The sequence below is a fragment of the Hyaena hyaena genome, unplaced genomic scaffold (genome assembly GCF_003009895.1).
Source record: "Hyaena hyaena isolate Hyena2069 unplaced genomic scaffold, ASM300989v1 scaffold_28, whole genome shotgun sequence".
Lineage (NCBI taxonomy): Eukaryota > Metazoa > Chordata > Mammalia > Carnivora > Hyaenidae > Hyaena > Hyaena hyaena.
Genome location: NW_024080660.1, coordinates 2,401,907 through 2,427,464, shown reverse-complemented (window position 1 = coordinate 2,427,464; position 25,558 = coordinate 2,401,907). Strand labels below are relative to the sequence as shown.

Below are 25,558 nucleotides of genomic sequence, written 5' to 3'. Positions count from 1 at the left end.
AAGAAACGATGCTCAGCATCCCTCCTCATCAGGGAAATACAAATCAAAACCACACTGAGATACCACCTCACGCCAGTCAGAGTGGCTAAAATGAGCAAATCAGAGAACTCTAGATGCTGGCGAGGATGTGGAGAAACGGGCACCCTCCTACACTCTTGGTGGGAATGTAAACTGGTACAGCCCCTCTGGAAAACAGTGTGGAGGTTCCTCAGGAAACTAACAATAGAACTCCCCTATGACCCAGCCATAGCACTGCTAGGAATTTACCCAAGGGATACAGGAGTGCTGATGCATAGGGGCACATGTACCCCAATGTTCATAGCAGCACTCTCCACAATAGCTAAAACATGGAAAGAGCCTAAGTGTCCATCAACAGATGAATGGATCAAGAAGATGTGGTTTATCTATACCATGGAATACTACATGGCAATGAGAAAAATGAAATCTGGCCATGTGTAGCAACATGGATGGACCCTGAGGGTGTTATGCTGAGCGAAATAAGTCAGGCAGAGAAGGACAAATATCATATGTTTGCACGTATAGGAGGATTAGGAGGAACTTGACGGAGGAACAAGGGGGAGAAGAAGGGGGGAAATGGTGGGGGAAAGGGAGAGAGGCAAACCATGAGAGACTCTAGAATGCTGACAAAAACTGAGGACTGATGGATGTGGGGGGGAGGAGGGATGGGCATGGAGGAGGGCACTTGTGGGGATGAGCACTGAGTGTTATGTGGAAACTAATTTGACAATAAACTATTTGTAAAAAAAAAAAAAACAACATGAAAAAGAAGCCATAGATTCATAGACTGAGAAAAAAAGATTTCTAATACATATCTGACCAAGGATTTGTATCCAGAAAATATCAAGAGTATTTATAAATCAATAATAAAAAGACCAAAAAATACTTTTAAGTGTAAAATATTTGAATTGGACACTACACACACACACACACACACACACACACACTCACACTTTCTCTCTCCAACTGACAAATAAGTACGTGACAAGGTATTTAACATCATTAGTAATCCCAAATTAAAAGCACAATGAGAACAATATATAAATACTAGAACAGCTAACAACAACAACAACAGACTGACAATATCAAAAACAAAGAAGGAGGGGGAGCAAACAGAACGGTCACTCATGGATAGTGCTAGTGTAAAATGGTATAACCACATTGAAAAGCCGGAAGTTGTTAATAAAGTTAAAATTCCATATACTCTACAATCCAGCAATTTCATCCCTAAGTATCTACTCAAGAGAAAGGAAAACATATATTTACAAGAAGACTTAGACAATAGAACAATATTTACAGCAGTTTTATTCATAATACAAGGAGGAGGAGCAGGAAGAGAAAGAAGGAAAGAAAGAACCCAAAAGTCAATCAATAGGAAGATAAATAAACAAATTATAAAATATTCACAAACCGGAGTACTACTCAGCTATAAAAAGAATGAACTACTGATACACAAAAAATGGATAAACTTCAAAAACATGTTCAAGAAACCAAACACAAAGAAGCACATATTATATATTCCACTTTAAGAGCCAAACTAACCTAGAATGATAGAAATCATGATTGTGCTGGGAAGAGTTCAAATGGGAACTTTCAAGGGTGATGAAAATGTCCTATTTCTTGATTTGGGTGACAGTGATATGGTTGTATATATTGTCAAAAGACATCAAACTGTACATTTTTTAAAGTTTATTTACTTACTTTGAGAGAAAGAATTCCAAGCAGGCTCCATACTGCTAGCGTGAAGCTTGATGTGGAGCTCAAACTCACAAACCATGTGATCACAACCTGAGCCAAAATCTAGAGCTGGATGCTTAACCGACTGCACCACCCACGTGCCCCACAAATTACATTTTTAAGATCTATGCATTTTACTTACATGTGAAATATACCTCAATTTTTAAAATTAAGAAAATAAGGAAAGCTCATCTGAAATTTTTAGATAAATTGCCAGGGAGTGCTTTGCTGCAAAGGTAACGTCTGAGTAAAGATTTGTAGGAAGTGAAAAAGCAAGCCATGTGGATGTCCTACGAAGCAGCATTCTAGGCAGAAGGAACAATAGACGCAAGCCCCTTTAGCAGGAACAGCAACTGGAGTTTTTCAGAAACAGGGAGGAGGCCAATGTGGCTAGAGTAGAAAGACAAAGAGGAAAAACAAGCTCAGACAGATCACATGGAGATCAGATCAAATAGTGATGGGGACCAGATCATATACTGCCTGGTGGGCCACGACAAATTTTGGTCTTCATCTCAAGACTAATGGAAAATCAGTTAAGTGCCTATTAAGAATCAGGCACTGTGCTTGGATAGCTTACATAGAGCTTATGTAAGATGCAAAACTGGGATTAGAACCCAGGTATATCTTAACCATAATCTTAACCATTTTGTTATACCAACTCAACATAATAATCAATCCTTACTGAGTGCTAACTACTAATGTATTTGACCTAACGAGCTTTCTATCAGATCTTCCCAATCATGTTATAATATAAATGAGTTACAAGGATGACACAAAGATTCTTTGAATGAAATTTTGTATTGTTATTAAAAACTGTTTTGCAACCAATCAAAATTTTAAATAGGTAAAATTATATTTAATTTGTATGGCTCCCTCTGTAGACTTCTTAAATTTAGAAATAATTTTGGCATATAAAACACTATTGCCAGAGAGCTTGCTATAGTAACTTCATAAAATAGCCCTTTCCTTGATATTCCTATTGAATCATTTTCATCTATTTTAATTTTAGTCTACATTGTTTAACACCAGTGAAGTTCTGTTTTGCATGCACAGTAAAATATTTTGTTTTTCTATTTAATTTGCTCCAATTTTTCCACATTACTTCCAACTAGGGAGAAGACAGATGTGTCATAATTATCATCATGATCAACATCATCAGTATTGATATATCTGCTATCATTAGGTGATCCTAAATAAGACATAAATGACTTTGTTCATTTCTTGATTGTTATTTCTTGGTCTATTTATTTTTTAAATACTGATTTTCTATTTTTCTTTTTTAAAAAAGATCTTATTTTTAGATAATCTCTACCCCCAACATGGAGCTCAAACTCAACCCCAAGATCAAGAGTCACATGCTCCACCAACTGAGCCAGCCAGACAGTCCTATTTATTATTTATGGATTTTATGCTAACAATTAATCAAAGTCTGATTTTTAATAGATTTTATCATGATATATTAAAGAAAATACAGGGAAATACAAACCAAAACCACACTGAGATACCACCTCACGCCAGTCAGAGTGGCTAAAATGAACAAATCAGGAGACTATCGATGCTGGCGAGGATGTGGAGAAATGGGCACCCTCCTTCACTGTTGGTGAGAATGTAATCTGGTGCAACCCCTCTGGAAAACAGTGTGGAGGTTCCTCAAAAAATTAACAATAGAACTCCCCTATGACCCAGCCATAGCACTGCTAGGAATTTACCCAAGGGATACAGGAGTGCTGATGCATAGGGGCACATGTACCCCAACGTTCATAGCAGCACTTTCAACAATAGCCAAAACATGGAAAGAGCCTAAGTGTCCATCAACGGATGAATGGATCAAGAAGATGTGTTTTATCTATACGATGGACTACTACATGGCAATGAGGAAGAATGAAATCTGGCTATGTGTAGCAATGTGGATGGAACTTGAGGGTGTTATGCTGAGTGAAATAAGTCAGGCAGAGGACAGATACCATATGTTTGCATGTATAGGTGGATTAGGAGGAACTTAATGGAGGACCATGGGCGAGGAGAAGGGGAAAAATAGTTGGGGAGAGGGAGGGAGGCAAACCATGAGAGACTCTTGAATACTGAGAACAAACTGAGGGCTGATGGGGGTGGGGGGAAGGGGAAGGGGGGTGATGGGCATGGAGGTGCTCCGCAGAGCACTTGTGGGGATAAACACTGGGTGTTATATGGAAACCAACTTGACAATAAACTATTTAAGGAAAAAAAAAGAAAGAAAAAAAATACAATGAATTTTTATACCAAACTTCTAAGTCTTCCAAGTTTACCAAGTGTGCTATACAAATGTCATTTTCTGCACTTGCCATAACATGAAAGAGGTAGGGAAGCAATGCATCGTCTCACAGAATAGACACAGAATTCTGACAATGTAAAAATCAAAAGGCCAATAGAATGCAAAAAATAAATCTTCTCCTCACCCCCAAAACGGTGTGCTCCTGAGAGGCCTTTTAAAAATAAACAAACAGTCTAGGGGTGCTTGGCTGGCTCAGTCAGTGGTGACTCTTGATCTTGGGGTCATGAGTTCAAGCTCCATGTTGGACGTAGAGCCTACTTTAAAAAAAATAAACAGAAAGTCTAAATGGAGAAGTGAACCAGGATTATCAGAAAAGCAGCATAATCTAGGCAGAAAACTTGAAGCTTCTGAGTCAGACAGACCTGGATTCAAGGAGACCTAGGTGAGAGCAAATTATCTTCTCTGATTCTACTTCCTTATTAGTATATGGAATAATACACCTATGTGGTGGAGTTGTTGATGTAAAAATAATTTAAAAAGCAAAATGCATAGTGTAATACTTGGTACACAGCGGGCACTCAAGTAAACAATATTTGCTGTAATAATGACACGCTGTGAGTTCTACCATGTTAAAACACTTGTAAAAATCAACATAACCTAAAAAGAACCAAAAAAAATGAAAGTAATTGATGTATTAGGGTGATATTTGTACTAATGAACTGTTTTTCTCTTTTATATAATTTTTGCTATAATGCTATGATGTTACTTAGCAATAAATACAGAGGTGAATAAATTAAATATGAAACCAAAACTTAAAAGAACTCAGTTAATTCTCTTAAAATGTGAATAACTACAGGATGAGGTTTCTACTATATTGGAGTCTGCAAAAGAGAAATACAACTATAAGTTGTCATCCCAAAGTTATGTTGCACACAACCACATTTTCACGGATAGAAAAGAATATCAAGCAAAAACTGGATCGTTCATTTTATAAATAAAACATTTCATTGTATTTTATTTCTGCTCCATGCTTATTTCTTATAGCTTCTTTTTAGGCCTCGGATTTCTCATTTGTAAAGTGACAGAGGTGGATCAGATGTTGTCCTCTAATGTTCTTTTTGCTACCAAGTCCTTGAATTTGATAATCCTGTAATAAAACAAAAACATAATGGCTAGTCCTGCAACTCTGTTTTCAAGTAGCCCAGTAACAGTCTTTTACCCGAGAGTCGGTACCCAGAGGTGGAGCCATTAGTGACTCTTAAGCCCAAAGGGAGCTGGAGTGTTTGAAAATCCACAGGACAGAGAGCAAATGATTACTGACTTGAAAATTGATCTTAAATTAAATTAAAAGAATGATCATGTTCATTAGATTAGAGAAGGCTAATAATAAGGACTGAATTACACAGGCTGAGGACAAAGATTTGATAATCTAAAAATATACAAAGGTGGGGTGCCTGGGTGACTCTGTTAGCTAAGCGATTTTGGTCATGACCTCACAGTTTCTGAGTTCTATGTCAGGCTCTGTGCTGATAGTAAGGAGTCTGCTTGGGATTCTCTCTCCCTCCTTCTCTCTCTCTCTGTGTGTCTTCCCAACTTGTGCTCTCTGGGTCTCTCTCTTTCAAAATAAATAAATAAACTTTTTTTAAAAAAGCCTCCAAAATCAGACATTTAGAAGTAAATAAATATAAAAAATTAAAACACACAAAGGCAAGTTATAGATAATGATAAATACCCTTTTTTTTTCCACTTTTAATATGAACAGGATAATGGGAAATGGATTCAGTGCTAAATGGGGGCAGTATGAACCAGATTACATCTTTAAAACAATGAGTTTTCCAATAACTGCGGAATCCCTAAGGGCAGGGACTATGCTATCTTTGCATTTCAGCATCTACTATAGGATCTGGCATCTAGAAAGTACCCAATAAATAACTGGCCAAAAACAACTAATTAAGGGACCATTCAAATTTTTAAATGGTTTTTAAATCAAAACCACAGAAGTGCATTACGAGCAGAACAGGAATTTTCTATTCTCTTAATATTAAAAAAAAAAAAAGAAGATAAGAGCTTTTTTAACAATAACTTAAATACTGAATAGAAACAGAACAATAAAAGTCATTATATTTCAAAGTTATTCCCCCTATAAAAAAAACTTCTGAGCCTTGGTGATTCTGTCATAGACTGGCTTATAGCTCAGAAAGAACTGGGGGCACCTGGGTGGCTCAGTCGGATAAGCATCCGACTTCGGCTCAGGTCATGATCTCATGGTTCGTGGGGTCGAGCCCCGCATCGGGCTCTGTGCTGACAGCCAGCTCAGAGCCTGGAGGCTGTTTCAGATTCTGTGTCTCCCTCTCTCTCTCTCTGACCCTCCCCTGCTTGCTCAGGCACTTTCTCTCTGTCTCTCAGAAATAAATAAAATATAAATTAAAAAAAAAAAAAGAAAGAACTGAAATCAGGCAACTAAGTTTCCACTCTTAGTTGAAAACTGATACCAATCAAAAATCTGTTTCTTATTTTAAATATCTACTAAGCACTGAAGAGTTCTAGCAGTAGGGATGTTCGGTAGCTCAGTTGCTTGAGCATCCAGCTCTTGATCCGCCTCAGGTCATGATCTCATGGGCTCGAGCCCCATGTCATAGGCTCTGCATTGACAGTGCGAAGCCTGCTTGGGATCTCTTCTCTCTCCCTCTCTTTCTGCCCCTCCTCCTCTCCTCTCTCTCTCTCTCTCTCTCAAAATAGATAAATAAGCTTTAAAAAAAAAAAAAAAGAGTTCTAGCAGTAAAATTCTCCCAAAACTAGCCCAGTGTGGCACTTGGTGAGACATGAATGGAAGGGCCTTCTCACTTGAGCCCATGTGCTACAGGAGCTCTCCAACAGGTGAAATGTTTCTCAACAGTTGGAATGTAGCTCAGTCATCCTTCAAATCATTTTCCATTACCTCTGGTGATTTATAATGAAGTGAGTCATTCTTTTGACCTCATTTTTCTTGCTATTTACTGTCACAGAAAAACAATCTAAACGTGCGGAGGAAAATCAATACAAAAGGTGTGATCATAAAACATGAAGGTGAGTCCAAAAGACCCAAACATAATCCACCTTGGCACTTTACAGTCCTACCTCATAGTGGAGCCAAGTGACTTAAAAAATAAAGGAATGAATAAAAATAGCTAACTAAAATAGAAACCTGGCGAAAATGTTGCAGAGAAACAGAAAGAAAGTAAACCTGCTTCCCATGAAATGTTCATATAAATAAACAAACACAGTTCATAAAACAATACACCCTACCATGAAATTCACCTTCAGTTAGAAGGGCAAATCTCTCCTCTGTCTCAAAGAGCACAACACAAAGTCATCCAACCCAATCTCCATATGAATGTTCCAAATGTCACTTCCATTTTTTAAGATAAGCCTACAGTTTGCCCAAAACATATGCTTCAAATGGACACTCTGCTCTTCCTATCTTCTCCCTTTGTAAGGCCAGGTGCCTATAAAGAAAGTCTCTCTTCTTGTACAGCCAGTTTACTCTCTTTGTTTTTTAAATTTTCTTTGGAGGCCTTCAGGTTTTCTTTTATAATGAAGGCCAAGGTGGGGCGCCTGGGTGGCTCAGTCCGTTGAGCGTCCGACTCCGGCTCAGGTCATGATCTCACAGTTCATGGGTTCAAGCCCCACATGGAGCCTGTCTTCAGATTCTGTGTCTCCCTTTCTCTCTGACCTTCCCCTGCTCACTCTGTCTCTGTCTCTCAAAAATAAATAAAACATAAAAAAAAAAAAAATGAAGACCAACAGCTAGTGGTTATCTTAGGGGACAAAAAACCATATTATGAAACTGGAACTTTTTTTTAATGTTTTATTTATTTTTGAGAGAGAGAAAAAGAAAGAGCATGGAAGAATATGAGAGGGGCAGAGAGGGAGGGAGACAAGAGGATCCCAAGTGAGCCCTGTAATGACGGCAAAAAGCCCAATGCGGGGCTTGAACTCATGAACTGGAAGATCATGACTTGGGCGGCCGAAGTCGGATGCTTAACAGAGCCACCCAGGTGCCCCATGAAAGTGAACACTATTTCAAAATCAGAGGAACTTCAATTGAGAGTTAATGAAACAGATATGAAAAGGTGATAGAGAAAGTTTACTCCATTGTGATCATCACCGACAAATATTTACACATGAAGGGTACTAATCTAAATTTGCCAAGTACCACATTAAGCCTTCCAATAGCCAATATACTATATCTATATTAACCATTTTATTCACAATGCTCACAATTTATATTAGTTGATCATTGGTATCCCAGTTAGATGGTCAGCATAAGAGAATGTGATGATAATTAAAAGAATGAATTCCTAAAATTCAGGTCTGGTCAAGACTGGCTTGAAACATCAAAATTCTGTTAGGCCATCAATGCCATTAAGCCACAATGAGAGAGATAACTAGATATTATGTGCCGCCTGAGAGAAATATACACCACCACTCATGATGTACTCTTACCAAAAAATTCAAATCTGAATCAGATCAAATCTCTAGATCTGATTACCAGTTTACAGAAAATACAGGAGACAAAGGAACATGTTAACACTATAAGCATACAGTCAGCAAAATCCAGATTGTGGGAAACCATATTACAAACAATCCTGCTTTTCAACAAATAAGATGGAGAGAAAAAAAGTGAGGAGGAAACTATAGATTTAGAGAGTCTTTAAGGTACATATGAACCAATGCAGACCTTATGTGAATCCTAATTTAAATAAAACTGTAAAAAAAAAAAATCCATGAACTATCAGGGAAATTTAAACACTAATGAATATTTTATAATTTTAGGGAGTAAGTATTCAATTTTTAGGTGTGATAAAAAGATTGTGATTGTTTTTATTACATTCCCATTTTTTAGATATACATATTGAAATACTGATAAGCAAAAGTGTGTTATATCTAGGATTGGTTGTAAAATAACCCAAAATATTGGGGATGAGGAGAAAAGGACCTATAAATGAAATAAGATTGGCCATAAGTTGATGTTTTGGCGGTTTTGTTTTTGTTTTGAGAGAGGAGAGTGGCAGAGAGAGAGAGAGAGAGAGAGAATCCCAAGCAGGCCATGGAACCTGATGTGGGGTTTGATATCACAAACCATGACACCATGACCTAGGCTGAAGTCAGACGCTTAATCGACTGAGCCACCCAGGTGCCCCAATTACAAAACTTTCTAAAAAATAAAAATGAAGTGGGTCACTAGACCAAAAAATCATATGTAACAGCCAAGTTGTATACTATATATATTATAGATGGATATTCAAAACATAGCAATATAAAATACCTTCCCAAAATTGCATTCAAATATAATTCCAAAAGATTGCCACAGTATGACAATGTTTAAGATACTAGGTATAAAATCTCTAAATTCTTACACAAATCCATCCCTTAACTACACTGTACTACAATATTCCATTAGATTATTAGAAAATTGCAGATCAATTTTCAATATTAAGAACAAAAGATTCAATTAAATTGACTCAAGAAATGAATATAAACTCATCATTGCCTGATAAAACTTCAGGCCCCCCAAATTTACTCAAACTGGTTACAATCTAAAATCATAGATTTAAGGGTCACCTGGCTGGCTCAGTTGGTAGAGCGTGCAACTCTTGATCTCTGGATTGTGAGTTCGAGCCCCACGATGGGTATAGAGATTACTTAAAAACAGATATGTACACAATGCAATATTACTCAGTGATCAAAAAGAATGAAATCTTGCCAGTTCCAGCAATGTGGATGTAACTAGAATGTATTGTGCTAAGCGAAATAAATCAGAGAAAGATAAATATCATATGATTTCACTCATATGTAGAATTTAAGAAACAAAACAGATGCACATAGGGGAAGGTAAGGAAAACTAAGATAAAAACAGAGAGGGAGTCGAACCATAAGAGATTCTAAAATACAGAGAACAAGGGTGCCTGGGTGGCTCAGTTAGTTTAGTGTCAGACTTCAGCTCAGGTCATGATTTCATGGTTTGTGAGTTTGAGCCCCACACTGGGCTCTGTGCTGACAGCTCAGAGCCTGGAGCCTGCTTCAGATTCTGTCTCTCTCTGTCTCTATCTCTGTCCCTCCCCACTTCACGCTCTGGGTCTCTCCCCAAAATAAGTAAACATTTTTAAAAATTTTTAATAAAAATAAAAAATAAAATACAGAGAACAAACTGAGGGTTGCTGCAGGGGTGCTGGATCAGGGGGATGGGCTAAATGGATGATGGGCATTAAGAAGGACACTTGTTGGTAGGAGTACGGGGTGTTATATGTTATAAGTGATGAATCATTAAATTCTACTCCTGAAACCATTATTACACTATATGTTAACTAACTTGGATTTAAATTTTTAAAAATCTTTAAGATAATAAAAATTAAAAAATAAATAAAATCTAAGATTTAAAAAACAAGTTTTTACATTACACTTCAGGGGCACCTGGGTGGCTCAGCCAGTAAGGAGTCTGAATCTTGATTTCAGCTCAGGTCATGATCTCATCGTGGTGAGATGGAGCCCCAGGTCAGGCTCATACTGGGCGTGGAGACTGCTTAAATTTCTCTCTCCTTCTCTCTGCCCCTCTCCCACTACACACACTCGTGCTATAAATGAATGAATGAATGAATGAATACATACAGACATACAGACATAACATACATACATACATAAATGACACTTCAAAAGCACGGGGGAAATCCCCAACACATCTCCTGCCCCAAGTTAACAAACTTAGTTAGCAATCCAAATGAGATTTCAATTCCTTGCCCTATATAAAATTCTGGGTCAAGATCATTAATCTGGATTTATTATTACTATGTTGAAACATAAAGATATATTAAAGATCCCAAACTTCCATTTTTCACTATCTTTAGGTAGAAGTGTATGAATCCACAAGCACAGATGAAAATAATCACAAACATGGATGAATGAAATACCCAAGAGTCAGAATGCTAAAACAGAAAATCACCATGTAGCCAGTTTATTATAAATGATAATAGGAACCAGCTCTTCTGGAGAGCATTCCCAAAATTCTAGTTCATTTCTAAAATGTATCAATTGCTAAGTAACAAGTAACAAGAAGCACAGAGTCAGGCCCAGAGTAGAGATTCAACAAATGAATGGGAAAGACTAAATGGCAGAAGAAACTGTTATTGATACTAAACTCCCTATTACTGCTCTCCTAAAGTTGACAGCGCTAATGAGTGGGAAATGGACCAAACCAGAACTGGGAAATAAAATCATCTCAACTAGCTAATCAGCTCTTCAGTAATAGGAATATAACCTTTGGGCTCAAGTGTCACATTTAATATTCTAAAGTATTCTTAACTCATAAATAATGAAACCATTTTCATTATTTTGAACTAGCCAAAAGCCAGCTTTTTAGGAGGCTTCTCACATATTTGGGGTCCTACTTTACAGCTGGAATTACATTGATGGCAGATCTATTTTTTTCTTCCAAAAATCAACAGAAAGATTAATTTATCCTTAATATGAAAAAACTTCACATAATCTCCACAAAAGCCCTCAAAAAACATCCTTCTATTGAAACTGTTCTTTAATGGTTATACATAACCAAATCCAACAGTTTTTGTTTTTGTTTTGTTTTGTTTTGGTCTTCTCCTCAATTTCCTTTCACATTATTGACCATCCATTCCTTGAAACTCCTCAATATCATTGTGCTTTTTTGGTTCTCCTCTGTATTAGTTTCCTATTGCTGGTGTAACAAGTTGCCACAAATTTAGTAGTTTAGGGCAACTGGGTGGCTCAGCCAGGTAACCATCTGACATCCGTTCAAGTCATGATCTCACAATTGGTGGGTTAAAGTCCGGTGTGGAGCTCTGTGCTGACAGCTCAGAGCCTGGAGCCTGCTTCGGATTCTGTTTCCCTCTCTCACTGCCCCTCCCCCGCTCATGCTGTCTCGCTCTGTCTCTCAAAAATAAACAAACGTTTAAAAAGTTTATTTTTAATTTAGTAGCTTAAAACAGCACATATTTATTATCTTACAGATCTGCAGATAGGAGGTCTGAACTCGGTCTCACTGGGCTAAGATCAAGTTTTTTGGCAGGGCTAGCTCCTTGAGACTCTGAGGGAGACTCCATTTCCTTGCCTTTTTCAGAGGCTGCCTGCATTGCTTGGCTCACAGCCCCTTCCTCTAATCACTGCAGTCTCTTGCTTCTAACATCACATCTACTACTGACTCTGCTCTCCTGCCTGCCTCCCTCTTCTAAACACATGGTGATCACATTGGACTCATCTGGCTAATCCAAGATAATCTTCCCATTTCAAAACCTGAAACTTCTTCACATCTACAAAGTCCCTTTTACCAATACAAGGTAACATATTTACAGATTATGAGGATTAGGACATGGACATCTTTGAGGGGACATTAGTCAGCCTACCACACACTCCTATGGCTCTAACTGGAACTCTGCACCTTCTGCCTGCCACCTAAATAGTGTTTTTTGTTCTTCTTTTTTATATTGTCTCCTCTCCTCTTCCACACTCACTGCTTCAACTCTCACCTTTGTGCTAATAGCCAACTCTCTCATTTTAAATATGAGGGGATTAGAGCCTAGATGGGGAGGTGATGACTAGCCTTGAATCACAAATACGATACTTCTACTTGGATGTCTTCAGAGCTCCTCAGTCCAAAACTGGACTGACTCCTGTATTCATCTGAATAACAAAATTTTTTCAGACTCACAGGCTAGAACTTTCCTTTCTCATCTCCATTCTCTCAGCTGGTTCTTTCTTTCTTTCTTTTTAAGTTTATTAATTTACTTTGAAGGAGGAAGGGGGGGGAGGGAGAGAGAGGGGGAGAGAGGGAGAATCCCAAGCAAGGCTCCAGGCTATCAGCGCAGAGCCCAACATGGGGCCTGAACTCACAAACTCTGAAACCATGACCTGGGAAGAAACCAAGAGTCAGATGCTTAACCAACTGAGCCACCCAGATGGTCTTCACCCTCAGCTGGTTCGTTCATCTGTGTCCTTCCATTCATTCTGAAATCCAAATGCAACTTCATATTCCTTAATGCTGCCTTGGTTGGGTTAACGCCCCTGCTCAAACCTACAAAAGTCTTCTGCTAAGGAAGCGTTCTTGGCTTGGTGTTTGATGTTCAAAGTCCTCTAGGATGTTATCCTCACCCCTTCCCTAACCCTCCAAATGCATCCATTAGGAGTTCCCCTATATCCCCTCTGCCTGCACACTATACTGACTCCTATTTCTCTGCCCACATTGCTGCATCATCATGGACTGCCTTCCTTTGTCCCTCCACTTAGGAGTGCATCTTTGCCTGTTGTTATCATAGAAATTATCACTCCAAAACTAATTGGTTTTTTTTTAAAAATTTATCTGTCTTCAAACCAGCCTGTGAGTTCCTTGAAGGCAGAAACTATACCTATCAACAAACATACATTTTAGCAAAGACTTACAATCTATTATTAGGTATTCAATATTAGCTGTAAATTAACAATCTAATAAAACCTCTCACAAGGAAGATAATACAGTAAACCATATCTAAATGATGACATATTATTCAAACATCAAAAACCTTACTTTCAAAGCATATTTAATGATATAGGAAAACAATTACAAGGAAAAGTAAGTGAAAAAATCGGGAGACAGTGTATGATACCAACTTTGTAAATATGTTCTTACACACACACACACATAAACTAAATACACTGTTAAAAAAAGAAATCCAAAAGGAATACACTAAAATGTTAATAGTATATATCTCCAACTAGCCTGATTTTAAATCACTTTCAATTTTTTTATATAATTTCATTTTCAATTTTTTTTTTTTAAGAATGAGAGGCAATATATAGTTAAGAACATGGACTCTACAGTCAGACTGCCTGGGCTCAAATAAATTCTAGCTCTGCCATTACTGTCTGTGTGACCATGGGCAGTGTCTCAGTTTCCTTATCTCTATAAAATCCAGACAATAATACTAATAATAATACCTGACTCATGAGCTGTTTTAAGTATTACACACAAGTTAATATATTAAAGAACTTAGTCCTTGGCTCAGAGTAAATACCACATAAATGGGCGTCACAATAACTACTACTACTACGACCGCTGTTACTACTATTATTACTACAGTCATTAAAACTGACTTCTCACTATGTAACTATTAGAAAGAGCTTAAATAAAAAGATAATACCAAGTACAGGAAAGATGAAGCAACCAGAACTAACACATTGCTAGTTGGAATGCAAAATGATAAAGGCACTTAAGCAGTTTGGCAGTTTCTTTTAAAGTTCATTGTCACACGACTCAGTTATCCCACTGCTAGGAATTTAACCAAAGTGAAATGAAACATATCCACACAAAAATGTGTATGCAAATGTCTTTAGCAGTTTTATTCATGATTACCAAAAACTGGAAATAATCCAAATGTCCTTTAACTGGTGAACAGATAAAACAAACTGTAGTATCGCCATATGCTGGAATACCACTCAGCAATAAAGACCAGTGAGCTACTGACACATGCAACAAAATGGATGAATGTCAATGCATTCTAGCAAATGAAAGCAGCCAGATTCAAAAGGCTTCATGCTGTATGATTCATCTATACAGCACTGTGGTTATGGGAACAGAACATGGATAAATGACTGTCATGGGACGAGAAGCACAAAGAAATCTTGGAGATAACAGTAATACTCTATATCTTGACTGTAGTGGTGGTTACACAATTGCATGTATTTGTCACAATTCACAGAGCCCTACATGTAAAACAGATTATACTGTATATATACTATATGTATTCTTTAATTTTAAAAACACTTAAAAATAAAAATAAGCAAACAATGACTTAATTTTAATTTACCAACAAGACCTGTCCAACCTTCTACCTTTAGCAGAATTATGCTTAAACTACACACACTGACAACTTGCCTATTTAAAGATATTCACAGAGAATATTCTATAAGCCCACATGGTAATGTATAGCTACTCTACAGGAAGGACTTTAAGAACAGGGCAACAAAAATGTGGCTAGGAAACAAGTAAAAGTCACCTGCATCTGAACTCAAAACCAAATCAAAACAAGACAAGCGAACCCCATGATAAAAATAAGCTTATTTTTCAAATCTGTCTCTGAGGTCCAGCAACATGGAAACTTGGGACTAATACTCATAAGGCAAGGGGCCAGGTGCCCAACATAGCCTGATGCATCATATCAACCAATCTGAAGAGGTAAACTATTAAAATGACTCAGGATGATTGTTCTAGATCCACAGTAATCAAGAAGCCAATAGGATTTTCTTAATCCCATATTGCCTTGGGTCCTGACACTAAGGCAGAATTTATCAATATAAAGGGTAAGGCAAAGTCATTTCACAGATGGAACTATAAGAGAAATAAGTAATGAACTTGGAATAAAAGAGAAAGGGTTAAGGAGCACCTAGGTGGCTCAGTCAGTTAAGTGTCTAACTTGGGCTCAGGTCATGATCTCATGCTTCACGAATTCAAGCCCCACGTCAGGCCCTGTGCTGACAACTCAGAGCCTGGAGCCTGCTTCGGATTCTGTGTCTCCCTCTCTCCCTGCCACTCCCCCACCCTCTCATGCTCTCTCTCTCTCTGTCTCTCAAAAAGAAATAAATGTAAAAACAAAACAAAGCAAAGCAAAACCGAGAGAGAGAGAGAGGGTTAAGAATACAAGTTTTAGGGGCACCTACTGGGTCAGTCCATAGAGCACATGACTCTTGATCTTGAAGTCATGGATTCAAGCCCCACATTGGGCACAGAGATTGTTTTATTTACTTTCTGTTTTTTGTTTAAGTTTATTTATTTGAGGGAGAGAAAGAGAGAGAGCATGTGGGGAAGGAGCAGAGAATGAGAGAGAGAATCCCAAGCAGGCAGGTGCTGTCTGTCAGCAAAAAGCCCAACATGTGGCTCAAAAGCACGAACTATAGGATCATGACCTGAGCCGAAATCAAGAGTCGGCCACTTAACTGACTGAGCCACCCAGGTGCCCCTTATTTTTTCTTCAAAGTTTATTTCTTTATTTTGAGAAAGAGAGAGCTTGAGAGAGGGAGGGACAGAGAGAGGGAGAGAGAGACTCCACATAGTCTGTGCAGAGTCCGATGCGGGGCTCGAAGCTATGAACCATGAGATAATGACCTGAGCCGAAGTCGACACTTAACTGACCGAGCCACCCAGGCGCCCCAAGATTATTTTAAAACGTACACACACACACACACACACACAAACACACACACACACACACATTTTATTCCACCATACCTAATGGCACACATACATACTATTTTATACTGAATTGAATTCATTATCATCTTAGTCTTCTGTCTTACCCTGTCTCACTCTGCCTTTCCTCCTTCCCTCCTCATCTGTTTCCATCACCACTTTTCTTCCAGAGAAATAGATAATTTTAATCTCTCTGAAGCTACAGGTCAGATTGAGGCAGCTCTGGAATAACAGAAAATACTAGGAGTTGAATTCCAGTCTGGGGTGTCCCTGAGGGTCCAAATTTGGACTCTGAGACCATTGGAAAACCAACCTGAGTTTCTGAGTCAGTACAGACTAACATTAGTATCCACTACACCCAACACAGATATAAGACCCAATGAAATATATTTTGAAGAAATAAGCAGGCATTCATTCTAAGAAATCCCAGAAAATCTCCTTTCTGAAAGCAAGCAGTTGCCTCTTGTAGCAGCCCAACAATTTGGTAGATACAGTTTTAAGAGCCTATATCTTGACCTAGAGCACCCAAGATCATAATACTAAGGATACCAAGATAGGTGATAATAAGCACCCTTGCGAAATAAATAAATAAAAATAAATTTCAAGAAGTACCACTGCACACAGAATTCTTAACCCAAACTTCATGCCCAGTAGTGTATATAAACAAATGAAATGGTAATTCCTCTGTGAGCAAACAAATGTTTTCATGGACTGTATAATCAGATTAAAGCCTTTTTCATTGATGACCCTGGGATACTAAGGGCATATACAATTTACTCACAAGTTTAGTTAGTCTTAGTCTGTATCAGTCCCCAAGGCTTTCATCAAAGAAGGTTTAACCTTTGAGATATTTCTTACCTCAGTCTATTTCAAGTATTATTAATAGGCCCCCAGGAGCTTATCATTGACTCAAGCACCTCGTGGCCTAAGCAAAGGCTGCCAAGAAAGAAAGGTCTCTAAGTCAAAAGTAGCATCAAGGCACCACAACCTGAAGTGTAAATCACCTACCGTGACCTTGTGGGGGAAGGAGAAAAATGAAGCACCAGTATCATCTGGGGGTTTCTTCCAACATGCCAAGATGGCAATTCACAGTTGGTCAAGAGGCCATGGCCAAACAAGAGGGAGAAAGAAAGCAATTATCCTGATAATTCATATTGTGTATACATAAGAGACGGATAGTTTAACTAAATAATTCAGATAATTGTACCACTCTCCATTTCACAGAAGGACAATCAGTCAGAGTCAGCTGTTCAGCTGCTGGCGGCTCCAGTCTCACATTTGAATGTAACCTTTTATACCTTTAAGAGTTCTTCAGATCATGGAGAAACATACTGTCACTGTACGGAAACGGACTTGTAAAAGAGTTCCTGAGCCAATAAAGGCCCCTTGTCTTAATTCGAACAAAGAGATGGTTTCTCAACAGAAGACTTGTTTGGCCTCAAATCTTTGAGCAGCTTAATCTTTAGCTGAATTTGTCGCATACTGAGTAAACCTATACAATTCAACTCATTGCCAGCCCTATGAACAGAGAGGAATGCCTATATCACATATGCAGGTGTTTAAAAACAAACAAACAAATGCAACTCATAGCTGTCATCTCCGTCCTCTCCTATTTCAAAGGATTACTGAATGTGAAGAGCATATTAAGTGAGAGAAGCTGTACTTCACAATCTGGGAGGGTGGTTAAGATACAAGGAAAGGCACCAAGAAGGTCAGTCTCAGGAGAAGGGAGTAGAAAAGTGGTTACCTTGTATGAGAAGGAGATCTACCAGAGTGACGTCAAAGTAGGTGCTTTTCTCAGGGCATTATTAAAGTGTTTATGGTAAGGACCAGGTTCGGATTAGTAGAGTCATCTTAGAAGAAACAGGGCTACTGAGTTACACTAAGAAAACTGCTTTGATAGAATCGTGATTCAATAAAGGAACACAGGGACCAGAAAACTGGATTCTATTTCTCTATCATCTATAAACCCATGAAATGGTTCCTTCCAGAATCTAGATCTCAATCTCCTAAATAAAATTCACCCTCTCAAAGAGTTCAGAAACTTAAAATAATGAATATGGTTCTCTTAGCACCTATCTATTTACAAACTCACCTCCTTATTAGGTGAGATATAAAGCTCTGGAATTTAAGTCTGAAAAATCCGTGCCTAAGAGCACCTTCTCTCTCTCCTAATCTTGTACAAGTAACAATTTTCTGAGCTTCAGTTTCCTCATCTGTAAAATGGGAATTATAGCACTACTTGCCACACCTACTTCAAGAATCACTGCTGAGATTCATGTAGGGGAAAGACACACAAAAGAATTTTTAAACAGCAAAGGACCATACATATGTTGGTGCTACCCTAGGTGGGGCACTGTTACAGCAGGCAAATCAAACATACAGACAGGATGAAAAGAAGCGATGGTTCGTCCATCTGAGAGAGAAGGGCTGCAAGCACGGTGAAAAATAATTTTAAGCTACTGGCTGATATATTCAGTGAAGTGGTATGACACAAAAGTAAATTATTATTTAGAAGTGGATTCTCACGCCCACACTTTCACTTTGCACACATAGCAGAAAAAGAAAAATAAGAAAGATTAAGAGTGGGTGTCCAGCTCTCAGCTCACCAAAATAACTGGTGAAGTTCCATTTGGGGAGGGAGAGTGGAGTTAGTTATGACAGTCGGTATATACTGAACATTACTGCAGAAGTAAGAATATTGTTGCATAAGATAAGAGAAGTAAAAGTGTCATAACTAAGCAGAGCATTGTTGAGTTATCCACAATCCATATACTATAGCTATAGATAGGGCAAATGTCTATAGAAAGCTTTAAGAAAAAAGAAAAGAAAAAGGCTATTCCACAAGTATCAAACAAACATAAGTAATTCAGCAGGTTGGTTCTCCATAGCAAGCTCTTAGGGAGGTAATGATCCTAAGACACCTCTAACAATGAGGTCAGGCGCTCTAAGCGCCTGCAGGAGACACAAACTGTTTCTGAATCATTACAAACCAGCAAAACAAAAGGTGTGGTTTCAGAAGCTCTGCTGGCCTTAACCCAACAGAGGGGTTTACTCTCTGAGTGATCTAAGATATTCTATAACAGGGTCACACAAACAGGAAACCGAATTTTCTGAGAAGGCATCGGACAAATGACATTGACTATGCTGATCTGAGTGCCATGGTGTACAGGCACACCGACCGGACAGCGAGAAGATGACTAATCTATAGGGATAACACCAGAGACCAAATCATCAGTAACCATGACAACTCAAGTAGGTGGAGGGAAATACAAACACTGACCAGGCAGCCCGGTGACACTATTCCTTCAAGGTAGAGACCCTGGGGTCTGAAAAAGACTTGATTCGTGGAGGAAGCTGGCCAAGAATGAAACCGACTAGCCCCAAAGGGCCAGTTATCCGTGCAGGAGGGCTCGGCGGTGACACGAACACTCTCCATGGGCAGCCCAAGTAGGGGTCACAAGTTCATGTGTAGGGGAGTGGACGCCTATAAAATCGAAAAAGGAGTTACCTGGTGCAGGGCTGTCAAACCGTCCACGTTGACCGTGTTAATGTCTGCACCTCTCGCCAGAAGCTTTTTCACCTCGTCGGTGTCCCCGCTAGAGCAAGCGGCCAGGAAGACAGCACCGTCCTCGAAGCGGACTCTTGGGCTCCCGCGACGAGTCTGCGGCTGCCGACCGGTGCCTCGTCGCTCCGCGGGTTCCTGCTCTGTCAGCGAGCCCCGCCAGCGCCGAAGCTGCTCAGCCCGCCGCATTCGCGCCGACTCCGCCCGCTTCCCGCCCAGGTGCTCCAACTCCGCCATTGCTCTGTCCTCAGCAGCCGCTGCTGTAACTACCACCACTGGATTGCTATTGCTGCCCCAGTTGCCGCTGCCGCTTCCTTCAGAGCGCTTCAGCCGGGAGCAGAAGGCGGAGACCCCCGCACCGCCATCTTTACTCCTCCCGCCACTAGCACCGCCCGCACGCTCCCTCGGCTTCAACACGCAGGCGCTGCCCGCGCCTCGGGTCATCACGGGACTTGTAGTAAAAGACGGGCCCTAAGGGCAGGCCATGGCCTTGAGGGAACTACAAATCCCTGGATGCATCATTGAAGAGGCGAGGACCGGCTCTCACTACTTAGCCGGGGGGCCCAGAAGGGTCACCTTTGCCCTAAAGCTGGAATTGTTTCCCGGACTGGCGTCAGCCTCTTTGGGCATTTTGGGAATTGTAGTTTATTCTTGTTGTGACTGCTGCCTAGTCTTGGCTCCCTTAATTATCACATCAGTCCTTCGAAGCGCAAAAGGGGCAGTAATTATTTCTGTTTTCTATTAGGGAAAACTAGACGTAAAGTACCCGAAAGACTCAAACCTATGCCGTGGTTCTAAGTTTAGAGTTTTATTTACGTTATAACGTGTAATACATTAACATGTATTAATCGCAGTAAGACTAAATGTGCATGGGGAGGAGGAGCATGGATACGTGCACAGTGGTACATATTATACACCAATTCTTTGAACGAGACACTTAGATTTTAGGCACTAAAATTAAGATCCAGGAAAGGATACATCCCATGATAGTGGAAAAAATGTAAATTTTCAATTCAAATTGAATTCACATCCCTAAACAAGTTACTTGATTTCTCTGAGTCGGCTTCCTTATTTTAAAGTGGGAATAGTAACATCTCACAGAATAGTTCCGTGGATGAAGTAATACATGCAAAGATACCTAGTACTATACTTGGCACATATCTGCTCACAAATATTAATTTCCCTTTCCCCCTCCTCCTCCTCTACTCTTATCATGGGTCTTAAATTATTAAGAGACAGAGTGGATGCTTGGTCTTTCATGATTCCCCCACACACACACACACACAAAGTTACAGAAAGACAACTATGGGGCATACTAAACTCCTAAGGCCGCAAACAGGACATTTTCATATTCACAGTGAACTTGGCTATAAAACCTGTAAGCCTGATTTAATACCTATACCCCCTAGGGCCTTAGCCCTGGACAAAATATAATTAAATGTGATGTCCATAATGAAAGAAAAAATATACAATTATTAGGTTCTGTATGTTTTCAGTCTTCTGTATGTTTAAATTTTTTCATTAAAAATTATTACAAAACTAATTAGGTCATTATAAAGGGAAACTTTATTATATTCCATTGTGAACATTTGTGGTTGTTCAACTTCCCCTGAGATGAACTGAGAATTAAATGAAAAGTGACATGCAAACGCAAAATATTATGTTTAAGAATAACATGTTTATCCACAATATGCTTTAATTAGATAGTCTTGAATATCTTATAAATATTAATTATCCTACTATGGCATCTTTGTTAACAGTGAATAACAGTGTGCATTAAATAATCAAGGGGTACCTTGGTGGCTCAGTCAGTTAAGTGCCCGACTCTTGATTTCGGCTCAGGTCATGATATCACAATTTGTAAGATCAACCCCTGAGATGGGCTCTGTGCTGATCATGGAGCCTGCCTGGGGTTCTCTCACCCCCTCTCTCTCTGCTCATCCCTTGCTCGCTTTCGTGTGCATGCACTCTCTCTGTCTCTCTCTCTCAAAATAAACTTAAAAAAATAAATAAAGGGGCACCTGGCTGGCTCAGTCGGTTAAGCATCTGACTTCCACTCAGGTCATGACCTCACAGTTGGTGAGTTCAAGCCCCCATCGCGTTCTGCGCTGACAGCTCAGAGCCTGGAACCTGCTTGGGATTCTGTGTCTCCTTCTTTCTCTCTGCCTCTCCTCCAATTGCACTCTGTCTCTCTGTCTCTCTCTCTCAAAAATAAATAAACATTAAAAAAATTTTTAAACAAAATAATAATAGTCAAGATACAATAAAATATACTTTATATAGCCTTGTTTTCCTTACTATTGTGCAATGATTTACAGTCACTGTAGAACTTGTCACCTCTCATCATCCACTGCAATTAAAAATTCTGTATGAGATTTTGAAACTTGTCAACATGGAACCTCTTCTTATTACAACTCAGCCTCTTGCTGATAATTTAAATTTCCCACAAGCTCTCAAACAGAATTCTCCCTATAAGATAAAAGAAACACTGATGTCATAACAGACAGGAAAGAGTACCCAGCTAGATGCTTAACCCTCTTCATGAAACCATCATTAGCTAAACTCTGCCCATCTAGATGGAAGCCAAAAAGTAAAGAGGGGCAATGTTTTGGCATAACACAAATTGCTGAAATCTCAGGAAGCACATCTCTGAGCAGCAATCCATGCTATCTTAATATTTATATTTAATTAATGATCTTAATATGTTCTTGATACACAATAGCACCTCAAAAAAAGCATGCATTATTGAACTGTATATTTTACTGACCTAATGGTTTTCTATTAAGAATTTTTTAACTGGGATAAAATTTTCAGAGATCAATAATGTTACATGTATTTTGGCTGTGTTATTTTCACATTCGGAATCAGGGAAGAAGAAATACCTGGTGCCAATTGTATAAATAAGCTAAAATTGAGCAAGTCCAAGTTAAATCCTTTCATTACTAAGAGGTAAACTTAAATTTCAACAGAAAAAAATCAGTCTCGATACTGGGAAGTTCCAGGAAATACTTCCTTACTATTTTATTTGGTTTTCTTTTTCTGAAGCCATTAGAGTGTAATACAGTCTTTGGAGATTGTAAACAAAAATATAAGTAGCTAAGTTCCTTGGATAATTTAAGTGCATACCTATCTGGAAGGAGAAGAATGTATCTTCAGCTATGTGATTACAAAAAGCAGTAATAATTATTACAATCCAATTAATTTAACTGGCTCAGGCAAAGAAAAAAGTTATGTCACAAAAAATAAAACAAAATTAGTCTGCGTACACTGCTTTAAAAAGTTTTTTCAAAATTAAGATCATGGAAGTTTTTCTGAAACATCTTCCCCCAACCAATTATATAAGTTTATATATAAGTAAACTTACATAATCAGCCCATTAAACAAATACGATAGTTTAGATTTACTAAAAAAAAAAAAATACTCTAGGGGTGCCTGGGTGGCTCAGTCAGTTAAGTGTCCAACTTCGGCTCACGTCATGATCTCACAGTTTGTGGGTTCGAGACCCACGTCGGGCTCTGTGTTGACAGCTAGCTCAGAGCCTGGAGCCTATTTCAGATTTTGTATCTCCCCCTCTCTCTCTGACCCTCCCCTGCTCACACTGTCTCTCTCTGTCTCAGAAATAACATTTAAAACAAATTTTTAATAATACTCTATATTAAAGAAAATATGTTTTATATTCAAATGAGTAAATACTGACAAATAATCCTGTGTATAAATATGTTTTTGCTTTTAAATGCATTAAAGTGAGCCAGCTATGATGCATAGATATTCTTGTGTGAAGAAATTTTAAGTAATTTCCCACAATACACTTAAAAAATAAATCAGAATATTAGAATACTTCCTTTTTTGAAAGCAGTAACACCTGTACATGGTTAACAAAAATTTTTCAGCCTGGCCACTATTCTCACCAGTTAACATACCCCCCTCTGGTGGACAAATGGAAACTGTACATTTAGCCCCTGGAGTTCTTTTTATCTTTTTTCTTTTATTCAGTTCTTTCAATTTTGTTGCCAAAATTATTGGCATATGCTTGTCTTATGATACCATCTCTCCTTTCCACCAGACTCAGCTCAGATCCTGCTTTTTATAAGAAACGCCTTTAATATTGTTTTATTTTTAATTTTAGGGAGAGAGAGCATGCCAGTGCACCAGAGGGGAAGAGGGGCAGAGGGGAAGAGGGGCAGAGGGAGGGAGGGAGAGAATCCCAAGTAGGCTCCACATGACTCTGGGATCAAAACCCGAGCAGAAATCAGGAATCGATTGCTCAGCTGCCTGAGCCACCCAGATGCCCCTTTAAGAGATGCTTTTAAGACTCATTTCTCAGCTGGGGCCTGCTCGGGATTCTCTGTTTCTCTCAAAATAAATAAATAAACTTTAAAAACAAAAAAAAAAAGATATTTAATACTTGTTTCTCAGAAAAGCACCCAAGGAGGCAACCATTTCAGTTCTGAAGACATAACTGTAACTGAGATACAATTACAGTTGGGATAGGAAGAAAATAAAGACACTGAAGGGATTAAAACAAAATATCAGTAGTAGCATAAGCAGCCAACTCCAGAAAACACTCCGTTACAATGAGTAAATACTAGCAATAAACACAAAACACCAACAGTGAACTGGAACTTAGGTTCAACAGTCCTAAGACTCTTTATGTTCGTAATTCATAAGCTACTTTAGTTGATTCATTCTTACAACCAGTGTGAGGATCCCCAGGGTAGAACCATGGACAGAGTGCTAGTGAATGTGTGGGTCACCAGGGGAGAGGTAATATACCAGGCAGTGGGCTCCAGGTAACCGGGCGCTACTTAACACCAATCTGGACTAAATGCAGAAATCATTGCAGTGGCCAGAATTATATTGGTTTGCAAGTTTAGAAAGACTGGCCATTACTCCTATGCTACCACGATTTCAAAGCCACACAATGAGCTGAAAGCAGTGAAATAAGGGGTGTGTGTGTGTGTGTGTGTGTGTGTGTGTGTGTGTTATCCTTGTTTTCCTACCCACAGTATTCCCAAAGGCTAGTCAAGTTCCAGCTGTGCTGTTTCCAAGCCATCCATGTACACTCACGGAGACAAGGAAGGAACCATTGAGAAGTCAAGACCAGCTTAGCCATAAACAGGTACCTCCTTGGTCAGGTAGTACCACACTTTCAGAGCTGGAAGGAAGCCTCCAAGTCATCTATTGTAAACTTCCACCCAGTGCAAGGATCCCTTTTGCACTATCCCTAATTAACTTCCACTTGAACACTTCCAGTGATGAAGGAATTCGCTACCTCCCAAGTTTACCTGTTCTGTTTTTCAGGGTTCTAACTGCTACTGTGCTTTATTGAGCTAAATTCTGCATCGCTTTAACTTTCATCCTTTGATCTTTGATGTGTCCTCTGAAGTAGTAAAATTTTCCACGCGAAAAAAATACTTCAATGAAGAGACTTATCACGCATTCCCTTCTCCAGTTCAAATATTTCCGATTCCCTTCATTGTTCCTTCTCTGAGGCGATTTCCGACTTCTTGCCTGCTTTGACAAAGAGAGCTGACTTCGTAACCAAACTTGTCACCGCACGGGCAACACCAGGTGGTGTAGCCGGGCAGAAACGAGGAGCGTCTCAGCCCTGAACGACAACTCCACCAACGAGATGGAGGGATAGCTCCCGAAGCGCGTTCCGATTTGAAAGCCGCGCGAGCGGAAGCCGGGCTCAGAGCGCTAGCCAATAGGGAGCTGCGCTCCTCCTCCGGGCATTGCTGCGGGCCAATCGCAAGCCCTC

The 25,558-nt window shown here is 39.2% G+C and overlaps 1 protein-coding gene and 1 long non-coding RNA gene across 5 annotated transcripts in view; both read right to left on the bottom strand.

Moving 5' to 3' along the window:
- Positions 1-20,572, bottom strand: part of PPP1R12B (protein phosphatase 1 regulatory subunit 12B) — a 214,625-nt gene extending 194,053 nt beyond the window's left edge. For all 4 annotated transcript variants that reach the window (XM_039227471.1, XM_039227472.1, XM_039227475.1 and 1 more), the window contains exon 1: positions 19,744-20,572. In XM_039227471.1, coding sequence (XP_039083402.1) covers positions 19,744-20,241 — 498 coding nt within the window. In that variant the 5' untranslated portion in view covers positions 20,242-20,572. The remainder of the gene's footprint in view (positions 1-19,743) is intronic.
- A 1,484-nt stretch (positions 20,573-22,056) lies between these two features.
- LOC120228865 lies at positions 22,057-25,429 on the bottom strand. Its single transcript, XR_005527613.1, has 2 exons — positions 25,083-25,429; positions 22,057-22,266 (listed from the first exon to the last, which is right to left on the bottom strand). It is a non-coding gene; the product is annotated as an uncharacterized LOC120228865 (long non-coding RNA).
- Between the last annotated feature and the right edge of the window lie 129 nt (positions 25,430-25,558).